Raw genomic sequence first — 16,927 nt, forward strand, 5'->3', positions numbered from 1 at the left:
GAAAGGACAAGTCTCAGCAAAATCAGACATTAATAATATATTAATTTTCACTTGTCACTTTATCATCACAATGAAGTGGCATTGGTTGCAACTACTATGCTTGGTGTACCATATTACAGCCCATTGGAATGTTGTTTAATCCAGAGACTCCACCTCTACAGCTTTCAGCCAGAGATCTCCCTCTGTGAGGTCCTTTTTTACAAAATCTCCCGTTCTCCCACCTGAGTTTAAATTTCTCTTGCTCTGGCTGTGTGTTTCTCACAAAAAGATTTTTTTTTTTGTTCTCCTACAATGTAAGAGAGCTAAGATTTTAATAGCTTTCTTCTGCCGAACTTTAGTTTTGTCATGTTTGAAAAAAATAGCACCAGAGAACATTTGTAACCCTTTGAGCTTCCAGGGCCCTTTTAGTATAGTGAGCCCTGGACCCCAGCCGAAAGGGACGTTGTGCTTCATGCTCGTGGTATGCATTAAAATGCACACATTATATTAAGCACATGTTTGCATTCGTGATCAGAGACTCCAGTTTACTGGGGGTCCAGGTGGGAGAATCTCCCGTTTTATGCATAATTTGTACACTGCATAGTATTTGGGAATGGGGTCTCTGTTAAAGTGTATCCCCCATAGGCCTGTGCACAAATGTTGAGACTTCCAAAGTAAAGTAGTATACTTGCATGTACAGATTCCATTGATATACAGTTCGACCTCGATTATCCGGCCATGTCGGGACCGGCGCTCATCCGAATAAGCGAATTGGCCGGATATGGGAGATACAATGTTAATGTTGTGTAGCTGCCTTCCAAGCTGCCGTCCCAGTGCACTAGCAGCTAACCGTTAGGCAGGTAGCGTACCCCGCCATGGTGGTGTAATCTGTGCTAGCCGGCACAAAATTGTAGTCCCTTCTTCACAAAAATAAAGTATATTTTTATGTGAAAATCATACATGTTTTACCTAATTAGATATTGAGAAACCTATCAGGCACATCTTACAAAATTAGTGAAATAGATCTATGAAAAGATGTTAAAGTCACTGTTTTTTCTCAATTTTTGGATTAAAAAAAAGTCCTTCACTGCGTGAACGTGTCCGGATAATAAGAGATTTCTGGATAAAAGGAGGCCGGATAATCGAGGACGAGCTGTACATGTAGCAATTTCAAGCGTACCTCTTTCCTCAGGAGAGAAGTTTGTGTTGGTACAGTCATACATGTACTTCCACAAGTATTGTGTGCATACATTATATATATTTGTATAAAATCCATGTGTGGTCAAATTTCCTCCGTAAATATTTATAGAGCAATTTTGGGTGATGCTCATGGGATATTTTTACACATTACGGCAAACTCAGCAGGGAGTGATTAAAAACAAGAGCTCTGTTACAGTTTGAGAACTTTGGAATTTTTATATCTAGAACCACATTTGCAAAAAGAAAGAGGCTATTAAAACTAATTACTCATTGAAACTTGGAATAATTGAAATACTATGGCAACCTTCATCAAAGCCAAAGCCAGTCATTAGTTACCTGGGTATTTACAATCCGAAGGTACAAGAGTTGTCAGGTTTAGAAATTGAATCAATCAGTCCTGAAGTATTGTACATTCCATTCTCTACCCATTCCGCAGGGGAGTGGGTTGCAAAAGGAATACATGTACAAGTGTACTGTACATGTATGTTATAAATCTTGTGCTCGCCACACTCGAGTCTATTTATACACGTACACACACATACTATACATGATACAAAATAGTGGTAGTGATACCATGGAACTGTTCCACAATGGTACATAAAATTTGTTAATTTAATTTAGCATGGCATTTAAAGGTGAAAGTTTTTTGTTTGTTTGTGCTTTCACACTGACTGAAATTGTTTTTTAAAGTCATATGAACAGCAATCATGAATCTGATGACTCAAATTAGAATATTGAGATTAGTACATTGTTTTCTGTTTTTTTTTTTCTTTTATACAAAAGTTGTCAATGTACTTGTATTATATTAATGTGATAGTCTAGTAAAATGATCGGTATGGATGGTAGATGCTCATTTTGCTATTGCTATTTATACATTATATGATTGATACTGTTGGAAAGAAAGGATATCCACTTTGAAACTGTTTCATGGACAAATGGCAAGTAGTAAAAGTTAAAATTTGTTGTGCTTTGTCAGAATTATATTAGGCATCACTATCTTTGCACAATTTGTAAATTGACCAGTATTCCTCAATCAAAGTGATTCCAGGTGGAGTTAAAGCTAATGGCTAGTAACTGATCAGTGGGAGTCAGTGGTAATGGTGGGGGATGATTGTTCTAATCTTTGTGGGATTCATTTACAACGTAAGAGTACATGTACAATGTATCTATTGTTGTTTTAAAATTATTTGCTTCAGAATGGTCTCATATTCAAGTAATGTACAGTTCAATGTTTCCAGGTTAGCATGCCTGTACAGTGGCGGGGCACATTACTGCACATTACTTGAATATGAGATCATTCTGAAGCAAATAATTTTCACACAACAATAGATATATACATGTATAATGTACTCTATGAATCCCACAAGGATTGGAATAATCATCCCCCAGCAACCCACTAATTCCCACTGATCAGTTACTAGCCATCCCCTTTAACAGTGATTCAAGGATATGGTGATACATGTACTCAGTGCAGAATGTTTTTAATATGAAACACCTAGAGATCAAGACTTTGGAGTGAATAATTGCTGAAATACAGTGTACATTTGAACATTAGTTCCTGTCATCACACAGATCTACAGTATGTACCTTTAATTCATCCCACAAACTTTGTTGTGCCTGTGAATTATCAGAGGTGGATGTGGAAATCGGGAGGAATCCTGGGGTAGAATTTTAAGTGCAGGGACAGGAAAAGATGAGATAAATGCACTGTTTTTGCAGCGGCAATTCACTCTGTGAAATATGTGACATGACAAGGCTGTAAGTTATTCACGGCAGTGGAATAAACAGACCCATTACTCTGATTGCTGGATGGTTTATGGTCCACTTTCTTGGGCAAACTTGAAGAGACAGGCCAAAATTCCAGCCAGACTTGGACGGGGCCTTGCAGCGTGGAATAGAATGTTTGATTGCATCTCAGAGAAATTAGTTCTGAAAATCTTTATATCGAATGTCAATAGACTCTAGGGCCCGAATTCATGACGGTGGTACAAATGAAACCGTGGTTTAAACCATGGACAAAAACCATGGAGCGTCAAGTGTCGCATGGAACATTTCGTTACGAAATCAGTCATTTTGTCGATGAAATGATTATTTTGTAACAAAATGACGTTTTGTAACTAAATTCACATTTCGTCCACGAAATGATAATTTCGTTAACGAACCGGTTATTTTTTCGACGAAATGACCAATTTCATAACGAAATATTCCGTGCGACACTTGGTGCTCCATGGTTTTCGTCCATGCTTTAAACGATGGTTTCATTTGTACCACCTTCGTGAATTCAGGCCTTGAAGTTTGATAGGATTGAATCAGGGCATGACCCACAATGACAACCAAGTGTTTTCAATTAGCATGAGTATTTCAGTAATGCGCCTTCTTCTTATTTTGAAATGTGCGACTGCATGTTGCAATGATTTCTCAGAAGTTAGCAGTGGGTAGTTTTAAACAACAAAAAAAAACGAGATATGAAACTCGTCACCGTGAGGACGAGTTAGGTGATACGCTGGGGTCATCAGATGTCGGTCATCTGTGATCGACAAAGAAAAGAATGTTATATAGCACCGTGAAGTTATATTGAGATATTTAGTTGAACTTTTTTTGGACCTACATTATTCAGATCATTTTTTTTTCTGTCATGCCGCAAAAAAGCCAGTTGACTCCATTTTACGAGAGTTTCATGCCACAAGTGTTTCTGGTTTTGGAACAATATGAGGCCTTTGATGCCGTTTCACTCATAATGAAGGTTTAAATGATTAATGAAATATTTTCTGGCCTATATGAATTACAAATACTCTACTCAAAGACTTTCCCATAAAGATCCCATATTTGTTCATGTACTGACTTTCAATTGGTCATATCACTGTGATGACTTTTACACATCTTATTTTGCTACAATTCTCATGTTTCAATACCTTTGTTACAATGCTTTCATTCAGATCAGTTTCCCCTTAAAATATACTGGTGCCTCTTGAAGAATCACATTAGCAATGCCCTTCAAAGCTCTGCCATGATGAAGTCCCATTATGTTGTAATGCTTTCATTTCAATGAGTTTCCCTTTCTGATACAGGTGCATCTAAAGAGAGCCATGATACATTCACTTAAGCCCTTTCAAGCTATATTAAAGGGATCATATAGGTTTGGTTGAGACCCAATTTCAGGTTTCTAACTTCTTTTGTGAGATAATGAGAAACCTCTTATGAAATATGAAAGAGCATGTAATTCCATGAGGAATTCAAAGTTTATTTGATGAAAATTGGTTTTGAAATGGCCGAGATATCAAAAACAGAGCGATTCAATAAGGTGTGGGACCCACATTTTATTACGATCGCTTTGTTTTACCTTGTTTTTTGATGTCTCAGTCATTCCAAACCCGATTTTCATCAAATAAACTTTGAATTCCTCTTAAAATGGTATGCTCTGTACTATTGTGGAATCAGTTACCTCTTCAGTTAAGGGAACTGTCATCTACAGAGTCATTCAAATCCAAACTTAAAACTTATCTGTTCCTTTCATACTGAGGACTGTAATTGCTGTATGTCATTAATATTGGATTAATATTGTATTTTTAATTGATATATGTTGTATTCTTTATTTGGTATATATTTGCTTTTGTTTACCATTTTTTTCTTTGTTGAAATGTTTGAATATGTATATGCATGTAAATATATGATATTTTTTTCATTTTTGAAGCGCCATGAGCACTGAAAAGTGGACCTGTGCGCTATACAAGTAGCCACTATTATTATTATTATTATTTCATAAGTGTTTTCTTGGTATCTCACAAAAAGTTGAAAGCCCAATTTTCATCTCCACCAATACTGTACTATCCCTTTAAAAGGGATCGTTTCGTTTTGGTTGAGACCCAATTTCAGGTTTCTAACTTTTTTGGTGAGATAATGAGAAACCTCTTATGAAAAAAACATTGCTTGGAAACAATACCCCCCCCCCCCCAATCCAACTCTGCAAGCTTTGACTTGATAATGAAGGATATGAGCAATGAGCAGAGAAAAGAGTTTGGCCTGTACATGCAATTGAAGGTCAAGTTTTTGTCTTGATGATGGTGATTTTGATGTCTGTATCATGTAAAAATACTTTGCATCAAAAAGACAAACTTGATCAATTTTCAGGCTTCAATGCGACCAATGCTTTGAACTCTACCGCTCACATTTATAGTACGATGCCTCATCCGAATTGCAGGGACAATATTCAGCACTCATACAGTGTATTGTACATCTGTACATATGTAGAGCGTGGCTATTAGAATTACGTAGGAATGAGGCCAGTTGGAGCTAGTACTAGGGCAGAAATATTGATTTCTGGTCATCTTCACATGCTGACAATAGAAGTCCTTTGATGCCATTCCTTTTGTCATGTCTATCGGATGATGAGAGTGCTGACGACATCTCTCCTTACCACAATGCAGACGCGGTGTCTGGGGCCGTGTTTGTTGAATATTATCCATGGATGCAACTCACTCACTGCCTGCTTGTTGATTGCTCAACTCTGCACCCTCGTTAAAAACTGAGCCTCATTTTTCAGACCTGCATCATTCTCTAATAGAGAAGTTGAAATATAATGAAATCATTCAGTCCAATAGACAGCTGATGAAAGCTGCGATCTCTGTTGGCTGATCTTAGTGCTGTGCTCAAATTTTCCTCTTCTTATGCTACACTCTGTCATAGCTTAAATACGATTTCTCCTTTTGCAAAATAGTCCTCTTTTGAGATGTAGGCCTACTTTCTGAAATATATTTTGTGAGTTAATGATATTTTTGGAATTAGGTCTTGTAATACAATTTTGTGAGTGGTTTAATTTTCGATCTAGAAAAACTGATGGATTGAGAAAGAAGTGTATTTTCAAGAGAAAAATTCAAAATTTCACAGCTTGGATTTGATGAATGAATTTTTTTATTTTGTTACAGTCTGAGGTAATATTCTGTAAGTTGTTTATTTCAAGCATATCAGTCAACTTGCAAAATTCAAGACATACTGTGAAAAGAGAATTTTTCTCTAACCAACTTCAAAGCAGAGAGCATACATTGCAGCTAGACGTGAGATAAACATTGTGATATTCAGTGTGCACATTTTGAAGTGAATTTTACTAGAGATACATCACAAAATTTTACATATTGACTGCAGTGAAAGAAAAATAACATTGCCATGGAAAGGAGAGATGTATTAAAGATAAGTGACAACATTATCTAAATGATCAATCAGCATTGGGATTTAAAGGTGATTTTCATACGCTAACTGCATTATGTTATGTCAACAGTTTTCATCTATAACAGCTCTCAGCACACAGGCATATATATTTTATGAAAGCAAACTGAGTTTTATCGTGTTGATGCATAGGCACCCTGCATGGATCCAGACATCACACTCTATTTCACATAAACCTTTGTTTGTTCTTTACTCACCCAGAAACAGAGCGAATCCTGAAGGCCAACGACAGGGGCTTCAATTCACAATTCAAATATGCGGTGAGTTGACTCAAACTATCAGATTTTTCTCTTTTTTGGCAGGTTTGAATGCAGTGTTTGTTCTCGTAAGTTTACCCTTTGAATAAGATCTCCCATAAAAGAATTTGATGTGTTATGTTACAAGTATGTTGTAGTTAAAAGTATAGAATGTTATTGTATGAGATAGCAGATCCTGTGTCTGCTGAACTAGTAGAAAATCTGATGATTTCTGAATTTAACCCAATGAGGACAGACTGATTTTGCTACAACACGCATTTCCCATAGACCCCTGCCCAAGTATACTGGGACTCGTCCTCAACGGGTTAAAGCTCCCACGCACTCCTGCTTTGAATGCAAAGATTTGTCACATATTCAGGATCTCCTTCATCAACATAATGTGACATTTGCTATTCAAGTTTTCTCAGCAAGAAGGAGGAAATGGCTTGATTTATCACGTAATTGCTGCATGCACACATAAGACAGTACAGGATGTGTAGCTGTACACAGTTTTCCAGGATGTTGGAAAGGATGTTAAAAGATGATCCCCTGGAGGAATGGCACACACCTGTGATGTGTCGGGGAAAGGCCAAGCTAGGAAAAACTGTCAGAGATGAACGCATCCCTAGTGGGGATGATGGTGGTAGACAAATCAAGAGTGACTGAGAGAGAGAGAGAGAGAGGGAGGCGGCTCTGTGCCAAGTTTGTGACCCCAGCTAATATCTTCCCTCTCCCTTGAGCCCCCCCCCCCCCCCAAATCACTCCAGCCTCCAGCTATTTCAAGGGAGTAAATAGCCTAATTTCAATCTGGCCAGAGAACTCCTATTTCATTCTCCATGGAGCGTGGGACCGCATCATCATCATCATTCATCTTTTTCATTTGTTGGAGGGAGAGGGAGGTCTTTTATATGCAACCACTGCCTTTCTTGTCTCTGCCACACTTTGGTAAAAATACAAAATAATGTAGTAAAGATGCAAGCTAACATTATCCCAGAATTATGATCTCTGTCATTTGATCTTTCTCTCTCTTTTTTTCCTTCCCTCTCTCCATTTCTCTCCATCTCTCTCTCTCTCTCTTACTGTCTGTTTATATGCCTTCTAGTTTCCTACCTTCATTAATTCTCAAAACTCTCTGTTACATTTTTAAGGAAACAAGTTAGAATACCATCTCTCCCCCACCTGCCTTTACTGAGTATTATAGTTATGTTTTCTGTCAGTTGCGTTCTAAAAGGAAATCACTTTGTGCCTTCTTTCTTCTGTCGTCCTATGTTGTGCAATGTATCTTCTACCCTGTTTGTGTCTGTCATTTAACTCCTATATTTTCACAAATTACACCATTTGTTACAGCTTGCATCTTCTAGTATTGCAACCTGCTCTTCTCCCCCCCCCCCCAACTTCTTCTCTTTCCAAAGGGTTCCTTCTCCCAATTTGTTGCCTTTACAAATGTGTATAACCAGAAGGGCATTATCCGAATTTTACCTCCGCCATGGGAGGAGGTTATGTTTTCGTTACTGTTGGTTTGTTTGTTAGTTAGTTAGTTTGTCTGTGTACAAAATAACTCAAAAAGTAGTTAACGGATTTGGATGAAACTTGCAGGAAAGGTTGAGAATGACACAAGTAACAAACGAGAAACTTTTGGTAGTGATCCGAGAATTTTGGGGGAATTTATGAAGGATTTTTGATATTTTGGCAGGTAGGGTCAATGAACTTGGGAGTTCAGGCTGCGCGTATTTGAGGTTTGCATGCGCGCACTAAAGTGCGTGCTCTAGTTTCTGCTAGGGCAAGGCGCGCCACGCAGCTGAGGGTTTATGACGTAACAAAGGCTTCTAAATTGGGAAATTGGGCGACTTTCAGCACACAATGCTGTAAGTACGTATGGGTGGAAATCACTGATATCTGTATAGAAGAACAAGATCAGTGGTGGAAATAGCTGCATGCTTGGCGGAGGTCTGCCCTCTCAGAGTGCTTTTTTAGTTTTTTTTTTTTTAATGTATTGAATTATTTTGGTATCATGTTTAAAGCAGGATCGATCTCTAGATGCATACATCTTGGTGTCAATTTAAATCATTTTCATTTTCAGTAAAGTGTTAAAAATCAAAACCATAAGGATGCTATTTTACCCAATATTTGGAACAACACTTATAAATTTACCCACTTATGATCAAATAAACTTTTCAGTTCATGAAAATTGATTGATTGATATTTTTAATATACAATCAAATCCTAGAACGTGATAGCACCCTTCTGGTTCTCAGCTGATGATATGTCCTTTTCCCTGTATAGCAGAACGAGAGAATTTAATTAGCTTCCATGGACTGCACGATGGATGAAGTCATGGAATATTGGAATGTTATATTGCACATATCAATGCCCAAGGCAATGTCACCCATTCCCTTACTCATATGTTTCTCGTTCCTTCTTTTCATCTGTTCTTGCATCTGTACTGTGGAAGGTGGGGAAAACATGCTCTGTTTGGGAGTTTTATTTTGTTTAAAACTTTTTCTCTTGTTTTTTGCAGTTTTCTGGAATTCTGAGTAATATAAAGCCAGGTTGACTTACGATTATCTGTATTAAGGAGCAAGAGGAATCCCTTCATCAATTTACAGACAGACTAATTAGTGTGGAAGAGCATTACATAACCTCAAAAATTGTTAATATTGAAGTCAGGGCTCAAATGTCTCAGTTACCATTTAAAAGGTTTGTACAGTCCTGGTTGAGGTGAGGATTTAGCTTTTAACATTTTGCGAGATATTCAGAAACTACTCTATGAGATGTCAAAGAGCATGCAGTTTTAAGGGGTATCAAAAGTTTATTCGATGAAAATCGGTTTTGAAATGGCTGAGATATCTAAAAACAAGGTGAAACAAAGAGATCCTAATAAAGTTGTGGCATGTCACCTTTTATTATTAGCACTTTTTTGGATATCTCAGCCATTTGAAAACCAATTTTCATCAAATAAATGTTGAATCCTTCTTGAAATTACATGCTCTTTCATATTTCATAAGAGGCTTTTCATTATCTCACTTAGGAATGTTCAAAACATGAATCCCCACCTCAACCAGTACTGTACAGTCCCTTTAAAATAAATGCTGAGGATATTTTTACTGAAGAAGCAAAAGAAGAAGAAGATAAAAAAGGAGAGGGGGAGCAATAGAGGAAGAGGAAGTAGAAGAAGAAAAGAAGAAATAAAAAAGGAGAAGAAGAATGAGGAATAATGAGGAGGAGGAGGAAGGAATGATAAACAGGACAGAAAAGTATAGTACACATGTAAAATGTAGATGGGAAAGGGAAAGAAAATGAAAGAGGGAAAGGAGGAACTGGTTTGCATTATTATCATGATTCTGATCCAATATTTGTCTAATGGTGCTCTTACTCAGCAAGTAGAGTGACTTCATGAAAAAATGTGATTTGTGTGAAGGAAATGTGATGGTGTAGAAAAAAAGCCAGACTCAGCAGTAGAAGCCAGCTGTCTTAGAGTCAGATTCTGACTGTGAATGACCCCTGACACTGCAGGTAGAGGTCAAAGGTTTCTTATTTTAAGAACCTTTACAATGTACAGTTGTAGGTCCCCCAGAGATGCCATCTGCTACTTTTTGCGGTATTTTGTATGGTTTTTTTCTCCACAAGAACTGCAGGTTTCATCAAAAATATTGTTTTTTCTCAGGTCTAAGGCAGTTACCCCCTGGGCAATTACATGTACCCCGACCCTTCCCCTGGCCCTAATCCTAATCCTAATCTTCAACCTAATCCCAACCCTAACCCAAACTCCTTACCTCCTTACGTATTAATTTATTTATAAAGTATGGATTAGGCTTCAGGCAACCACTGAATCCAGCCACGAGGCTTACCCATCATACAAGTTGTTGTACTCTGAAGCATGAAAGTAATCATGACACTCGCCGTCAATACCAATCAATGGTGAGCCAATGTTCAAAGCTCGCCAAGCGAGGGCCTCATCAGTCAAGCTGTCTCTACTGCAGACGATAGGGAAGAGACAGTATGAGTATAAAACACACCTGTAGCAGGGACATAGATTAGCGGGCTAAACTGCATCACACTCCATAACATACAGTAGCCAATTTGTGGATTTTTTAGGTGATCCGAGTATCCTCTCGGATCACCTTCTGTATCTGTACTGATTCTTTGTTTTTCTTCTTCTTCTTTCTCCGCAAAAATTGTGTATCGCTAATCTCTTGAAAGTCCTCTTCCTATCAATGTCAAAATTATACCATACATGTATCATGTCCCAAAGACGATCCTCCTAATAAAATCATAGTGATTAGTCGACCGTGACGTCACTATGACGTCATTATATGAAAACACATTCTCAATCATATCTCTTTAATGGAATGAAAATTTTCAATGAAATTTACATCACATATATTTCAAGTCAAGCGCATTCTACTCATATAATCAAAATTCATATTTTCTCTTAAAACGTGCGCGTACGCGCGCGTTGAAATATTTGTATACTCAAATCGAGCTCAAATTTTTTTTGCACACGTTTCAGAAGATTTAGAGCATTTTTTGAAAAATCGAAAAAATTGGACGGACGCGTACGCGCGCGCATATATACGCACGCACAGCTCATACGACATAGAAATTTCCCGTTTTTTCACACTTATCGGATGCCTAAAATGTCAAGAAATATTTCTACCAAGTTTCAAGTCAATCCGACTCAATATGACGTCACACGGGCCCGTCAAAGTTGAAATTCCGCGCGCGCGTCAATGGCGATATACAGTGCAACAATGCAAAAAAAACGCCAATTTTGAATCCGATTTTACTCGTCAGGATGGACGGTGACCCCCCGTTTTCTTTACATATTCTGAAAGCTGATGAGTTGTACATGTCATTTCATGGGTTGGCAATGCTGGAAAAATGATTGAAAGATATCAAATTTCTTAATAAAGTAAAAAAAGTAAATTTTCAAAATGACGTCATCAAATTTCAAGTTCACTCGAGCGTATCTCACTTATCCTTTGCCAATTTTCACACAAATTTCAGTATGTTGTAGCTTATTAAATGCTCTTTCATTCATATAATAACAGCATTTTGATTGGATGACGGCATCACCTCGTAAAAATGGATTCAAAGTAATCTTGTCAAATTTGACCATTTTACGTGTAATTTCTATGGGAGTGCAGTTTTTCTGGAAATGAAAACTGACATGACTGTCTTTATCGAGCACTAGCTCACTTATGCTTCGGTGAATTTCTCCCATATTTTAGTATGTTGTAGCTGAGACTGTGGGCTATCGTAAGTGTGCCCTTCGTTTTTTCATACGGAGTCGGCATCACGTCCAAAATTTTGGTTGAAATTAAAGCTTATCTTCGATGTATTGAAATATTTCTTCCTTTCTGCAACTTTCTTTGCAATAACTCAAGAAAAACATACCCTATCACCACCATATTTTGCACATGTTTAGTTCATGTCACGTACATTATCTAATAAAATAACAACTACTTGATTAGACACCATCTTGGGTATGTAAATTAGGGTCAAAGGTCATAAATGTTTCATCCTGTATCTTGGTAAATACATGTCTTTTCTTTCCCATATTTTGCACACGTAAAGACCATGTTATAAGGATCATTTCACGAAATAACTATTTTTGGCTCAGAGGCCATCTTGTCTGTGCAAAGTGGGGTCAAAGGTCATATGTACTTCTTCCTGTATCTTCGTTATGACGTGTTATCTCTATGGCAGGGAATTTTTCTAGATGTGAAAATTGACATGATTGTCTTTATCTACGACTAGCTCACTTACCCTTCGGTGAATTTCTTCCAGATTTTAGTATGTTGTAGCCAATTTAATACTCTTTAAGTTCTATTCTATCAAAGATTTAATCGGATGATGTCTTCACCTCGTGAAAATGGATATAATGTAACCTTGTCAAATTTAACCAGTTTACGTGTTATCTCTATGGGAGGGAATTTTTCTGGAAATGAAAATTGACATGGCGGTCTTTATCGAGCACTAGTTCACTTACTCTTCGGTGAATTTCTCCCAGATTTTAATATGTTGTAGCTGAGACTATGGGCTATCGTCATTGTTCTCTCCAATTTTTCATACGACGCCGAGATCACGTCAAAAAACTTGGTTGAAATCAAACTTATCTTCGATGTATTGAGATATTTCTTTCTTTCTGCAACTTTCTTTGCAATAACTCGAGAAAAACAGCCCCTTTCATCCCCATATTTTGCACATGTTTAGTTCATGTCACGTACATTATTTCATAAAATAACAACTACTTGATCAGACACCATCTTGGGTATGTAAATTAGGGTCAAAGGTCATAAATGTTTCAACCTGTATCTTGGTGAATACATGTCCTATCTTTCCCATATTTTGCACGCATAAAGACCATGTTACAAGAATCATTTCACAAAATAACCACTTTTTGCTCAGATGCCATCTTGGCTGTGCAAAGTTGGGTCAATGGTCAAAATACTTCATTCTGTATCTTCGTTATAGTGTATACAGAATTTGGTACCAATGATGGCAGACCTGACTCTCTTTTCTAAATGAGAATCCAAACATCACACGGCCAATGTCTCTAAACACAGATGAAACGTATATGGTCATGTCTATTGCGATCAGGACTCGAATCATTGATTAAAAAAAAAAAATCGGATCACCTAATTTGTCAGTCTTGACAAATTCCAAGTCTAGTTCATCTTGTAATGTCTATGGTTGAATTGTGCAATCAAACGAAACTGCATGATATCAGCTTGTCTGTTTGCTTGTTTTATTTTATTTAATTACGGGATAAAATGTGCTCAGTCAGCCAGGTAAGGCTGTTTTTCAGAGAGGCCATGAATATAGTGTTACAGCAACAACAACAAAAACAATACAACAGTTACATGTAACAAATTAATCTAATCAAATTAACAATGAAAGCACATATAACATACGGTTCATTATACCACACAAATAGTTATTAATTCTGATCATGGTGGGTGGGGCTATTGGTTGTCAGGGAGAAGACAAAGAGAACTAAGGGAGAGAGACAGAGAGGAAATGGATTGTTGCCATGGCTACCAGTAGTGTGGCTGGCATGTATTATACCCCCTTCTGACATTATTTGATTTTATTTCATTGGATTCTTTGTGTGTGTGTGTGTGTGTGTGTGTGTGTGTGTGTGTGTGTGTGTGTGTGTGTTTAGCTAAAAGCAGAATCAGCAGATTGATCTGAAATGACTTGTTATTTCAGTAGTCCCCAGAATAGATGACTGTATTGCCTTTCCATGCCTCCATCAGAAAGAGAGCAAGAGAGAGAAAGAGAAAATGAGTAAGCTAAAGAAAGAATGATTATTAAAGTGAGGGTGTGATAAAAGAAGAAAACATGTTGAAATGTCCGTTCTGTCCTTTTCAGACTTTTTGCATTAGAATGACAGTGTTTACTTGTGTGTAATCATCACTCATCAATCAACATGAAACTAACTATTGTTAGTAAAATGTGCATGAATATGATGTCTTGTAGTGTACCAGTGAATTCTTTCCAGAATGAACTTTCCACTACATGATACCAAAATGCAATCATAGTCTGCTACCTGCAGAGAAGAGAAGAGGGAGAAAGACCTAGAGACAATAACTATTCCTGTGTCCAATGCCCTGTTTGTTTGTAGTTGTTGATATTGGGTTGTTGTTGTTTTTTTAAGATTTAAAGAAAATGAAGGAAAGAAAAGAAAACCACACACCAGGATACTGCCAAACTGTGATTGAAATTTTCAGGATAACTTGGAAACCCACAGAACAGGATTTCCCTTCCACAGTATACTGCCTTTACGTGAACCTTGGTGGTTTAACAGGTCATGTTGTCATGACAATTGCACCATTATCAAATGTCCTCCTACACAGAGGCTTAACAGGATTAGATCATTTAAAGGGACGAGTTGAATGTTGTAGGTCATAAAACCTGGCAGGGAAAAAGACCAATTGATATTGAAGCTCATTATATCAGACTGAATGTGATGTTCGGGTGAATTTACAGAAAAGGGCCTATCGGTAGATCAAATATTTTGCCTGTTAAGGAGAGAATGTATTGATGGATTTTGAATGATGAATGTCTGATTGAGCTTGAAATTCACCATTCATCCTGTGAAAATATTTTCCCTGAACTGGCCGAGTGGCAAGCTACATGCAATTCGCACACACACGCATATTTTACTTTACAGTTGCTGAAGGCTCAAGGGAGCTGATGATTGCTTTTTGATCCATCATATTGCATCCATCATTCATAAGCTCTCAGCAGCCAACTATTTTTTTTTTTTTACGATATGAATTCAGCATGTTAATTCTTTATAAAAGAAATAAGAATATGTTTTTGAAATCAAATTGTGTGTGTTTTTTTTATATATATATATGAAATCTCACAATTTGCAATTTCCATTTTTGAATATTCAACCCATCAGACAGCCAAGTGTTGAATTCAAGAATCTGTTGTGAGTGGTGAAGGTCAGTAATGTTTGTGTCACCCAACATACAACAGTCAATAAAGTATGATGGGATCATTTTGACAAATCATAATGGTGGTCAAGCGATATGATGAGTCATATTTTATGTACAACAGTTGACATACAAATGTAAAGTGATTTACGTCAAATGGAAGATGGAGTATACAAATATGTAAGTTGGTGTCAGGAATTCTAGCTTGCTTTTTTTTTCTCTCTCTCTGTTCAAATTCTGTGTGAAGTTTTCTGTTGGCTGGTACTACAGTACTGTATACACCGAATATTTCGCGAGGTTTTTATTTTCGCGAATTTCGTGAGTCGGGTGCTACACGGTGTATTTGCGAAATTAAAGACACGCGAAAATATTAACTCTGATCCCGATGTGAATGTGACCTACGCATGTACATTTGTCCGTTCAGTACAGGACGACAAGATTGCAAATTTAACAACTCGCGAAATCGTCGGGAGTGTCCGATTTGCGCAAAATTTAGACACGCGAAATATATGGCGTATACAGTATGTTTACTCCATCAGTATATTTTAAATGTGTAATACACATACAATGTGTGTAATACACATACAATGTATTTTGTATAATTATCATGCAAAACTTTAGTGAGTTCTTGTAAATAAACAAACACAAAGTATCATCAACAGATTGCTTACAAGGTTACTGTCATTGGGTCATTATTCATATGAGAAAATGTATAGTCATATCAGAAATCAGTTTGCCAGAATTTTGTTACCAGAACAATTTTCATGTCAAAACTCCATGCTCTTACATGCTTCATTGTTGGTGATGAATTCTTCCAATAACTGTTGTATGTGTGTATGTATATTTTGGATGATTAAGATTTTCAAAACTGATTTTTTTTTTTCAAGAGTTCCAAAATGTTTAGAATTAGAACTCTTTTGTCAGAAATGTTTCTTTACTTCATTTGTGCCTGTCATACTTCATCAAATTTTGATGATTTTTTGTCATATAAAGCAAATAATTCCCTTGAACATAAAAAAAGATAGGTAGAATTCAACTATCAGTTTTCATTATTTTGTAATTTTGCTGAAATTTGGCATTGTCTGTTCTGATTGCAGTGCTATTCGCAAATGAATTTGATATAGTGCCCTAATAAATGCTTTTACTGCAAAACATAGAAAATGATATGTTTAGTGGTGCGTGCAGAGTGTTTGCCAATGTCATTGTCATTACTGAGATATCCAATATCTAGCCAGGGTGCCATAATTTTGGTTGACTGATAATCTGCACAGACCTGAAATTGTCATACAAATGTATTTCACATTTCAGAATGTACATGACATGTTTTCGTCATGTGAATGTAGTGATTTTAATGCAACCTCTGGAATTTAATCTTATGGTATCTGCATGAAGATTAATGTTTTGTGGGCTATTCAGCGGTGGTTTTAGCAGCATCGATTCTGTGTTCTCTCAGTGGACTACATTATATTCAGATTTACGAGTGATTGCTAATTACTGTACTTCTCATTTTGCTGAGTTGTTCGGACTGACGTAATTCACTGCCGGTTGCCTCATGGTAACATGGCTAAGATTTTAATCTTTAATACAAAATTAATAAAAATATCCACTGAAAAAGTGATCAGAGCATGTTGTGTGTAAAGGCAATTAATTCCACATTGTCGTGATATAATATTAACTTGTATTTCTGATATGACATAATGTTCTAATCCCTTTCATTTGGAATTCTCTCCAAATAATCGCTCAAGAGTTAAAAAATGGTGTCCGCATCACATACATCCTTCTAATTTGCTGTATTTCTCTATTACCACATTATATACATCCCTAGACTTGTAAAAAGTTTGA

At 36.9% G+C, this 16,927-nt stretch overlaps 1 protein-coding gene across 1 annotated transcript in view; it reads left to right on the forward strand.

Annotated features, from left to right (window-relative positions):
• The first annotated feature begins 1,753 nt into the window (after positions 1 to 1,753).
• The window catches only part of LOC140230552 (probable phospholipid-transporting ATPase IM), a 52,921-nt gene continuing 37,747 nt past the window's right edge, over positions 1,754 to 16,927 (forward strand). Inside the window, exons 1-2 of the mRNA XM_072310697.1 lie at positions 1,754 to 1,772; positions 6,601 to 6,659. Coding sequence (XP_072166798.1) covers positions 1,754 to 1,772; positions 6,601 to 6,659 — 78 coding nt within the window. The remainder of the gene's footprint in view (positions 1,773 to 6,600; positions 6,660 to 16,927) is intronic.

Source organism: Diadema setosum, chromosome 7 (assembly GCF_964275005.1).
Source record: "Diadema setosum chromosome 7, eeDiaSeto1, whole genome shotgun sequence".
Taxonomy (NCBI): Eukaryota; Metazoa; Echinodermata; class Echinoidea; order Diadematoida; family Diadematidae; genus Diadema; species Diadema setosum.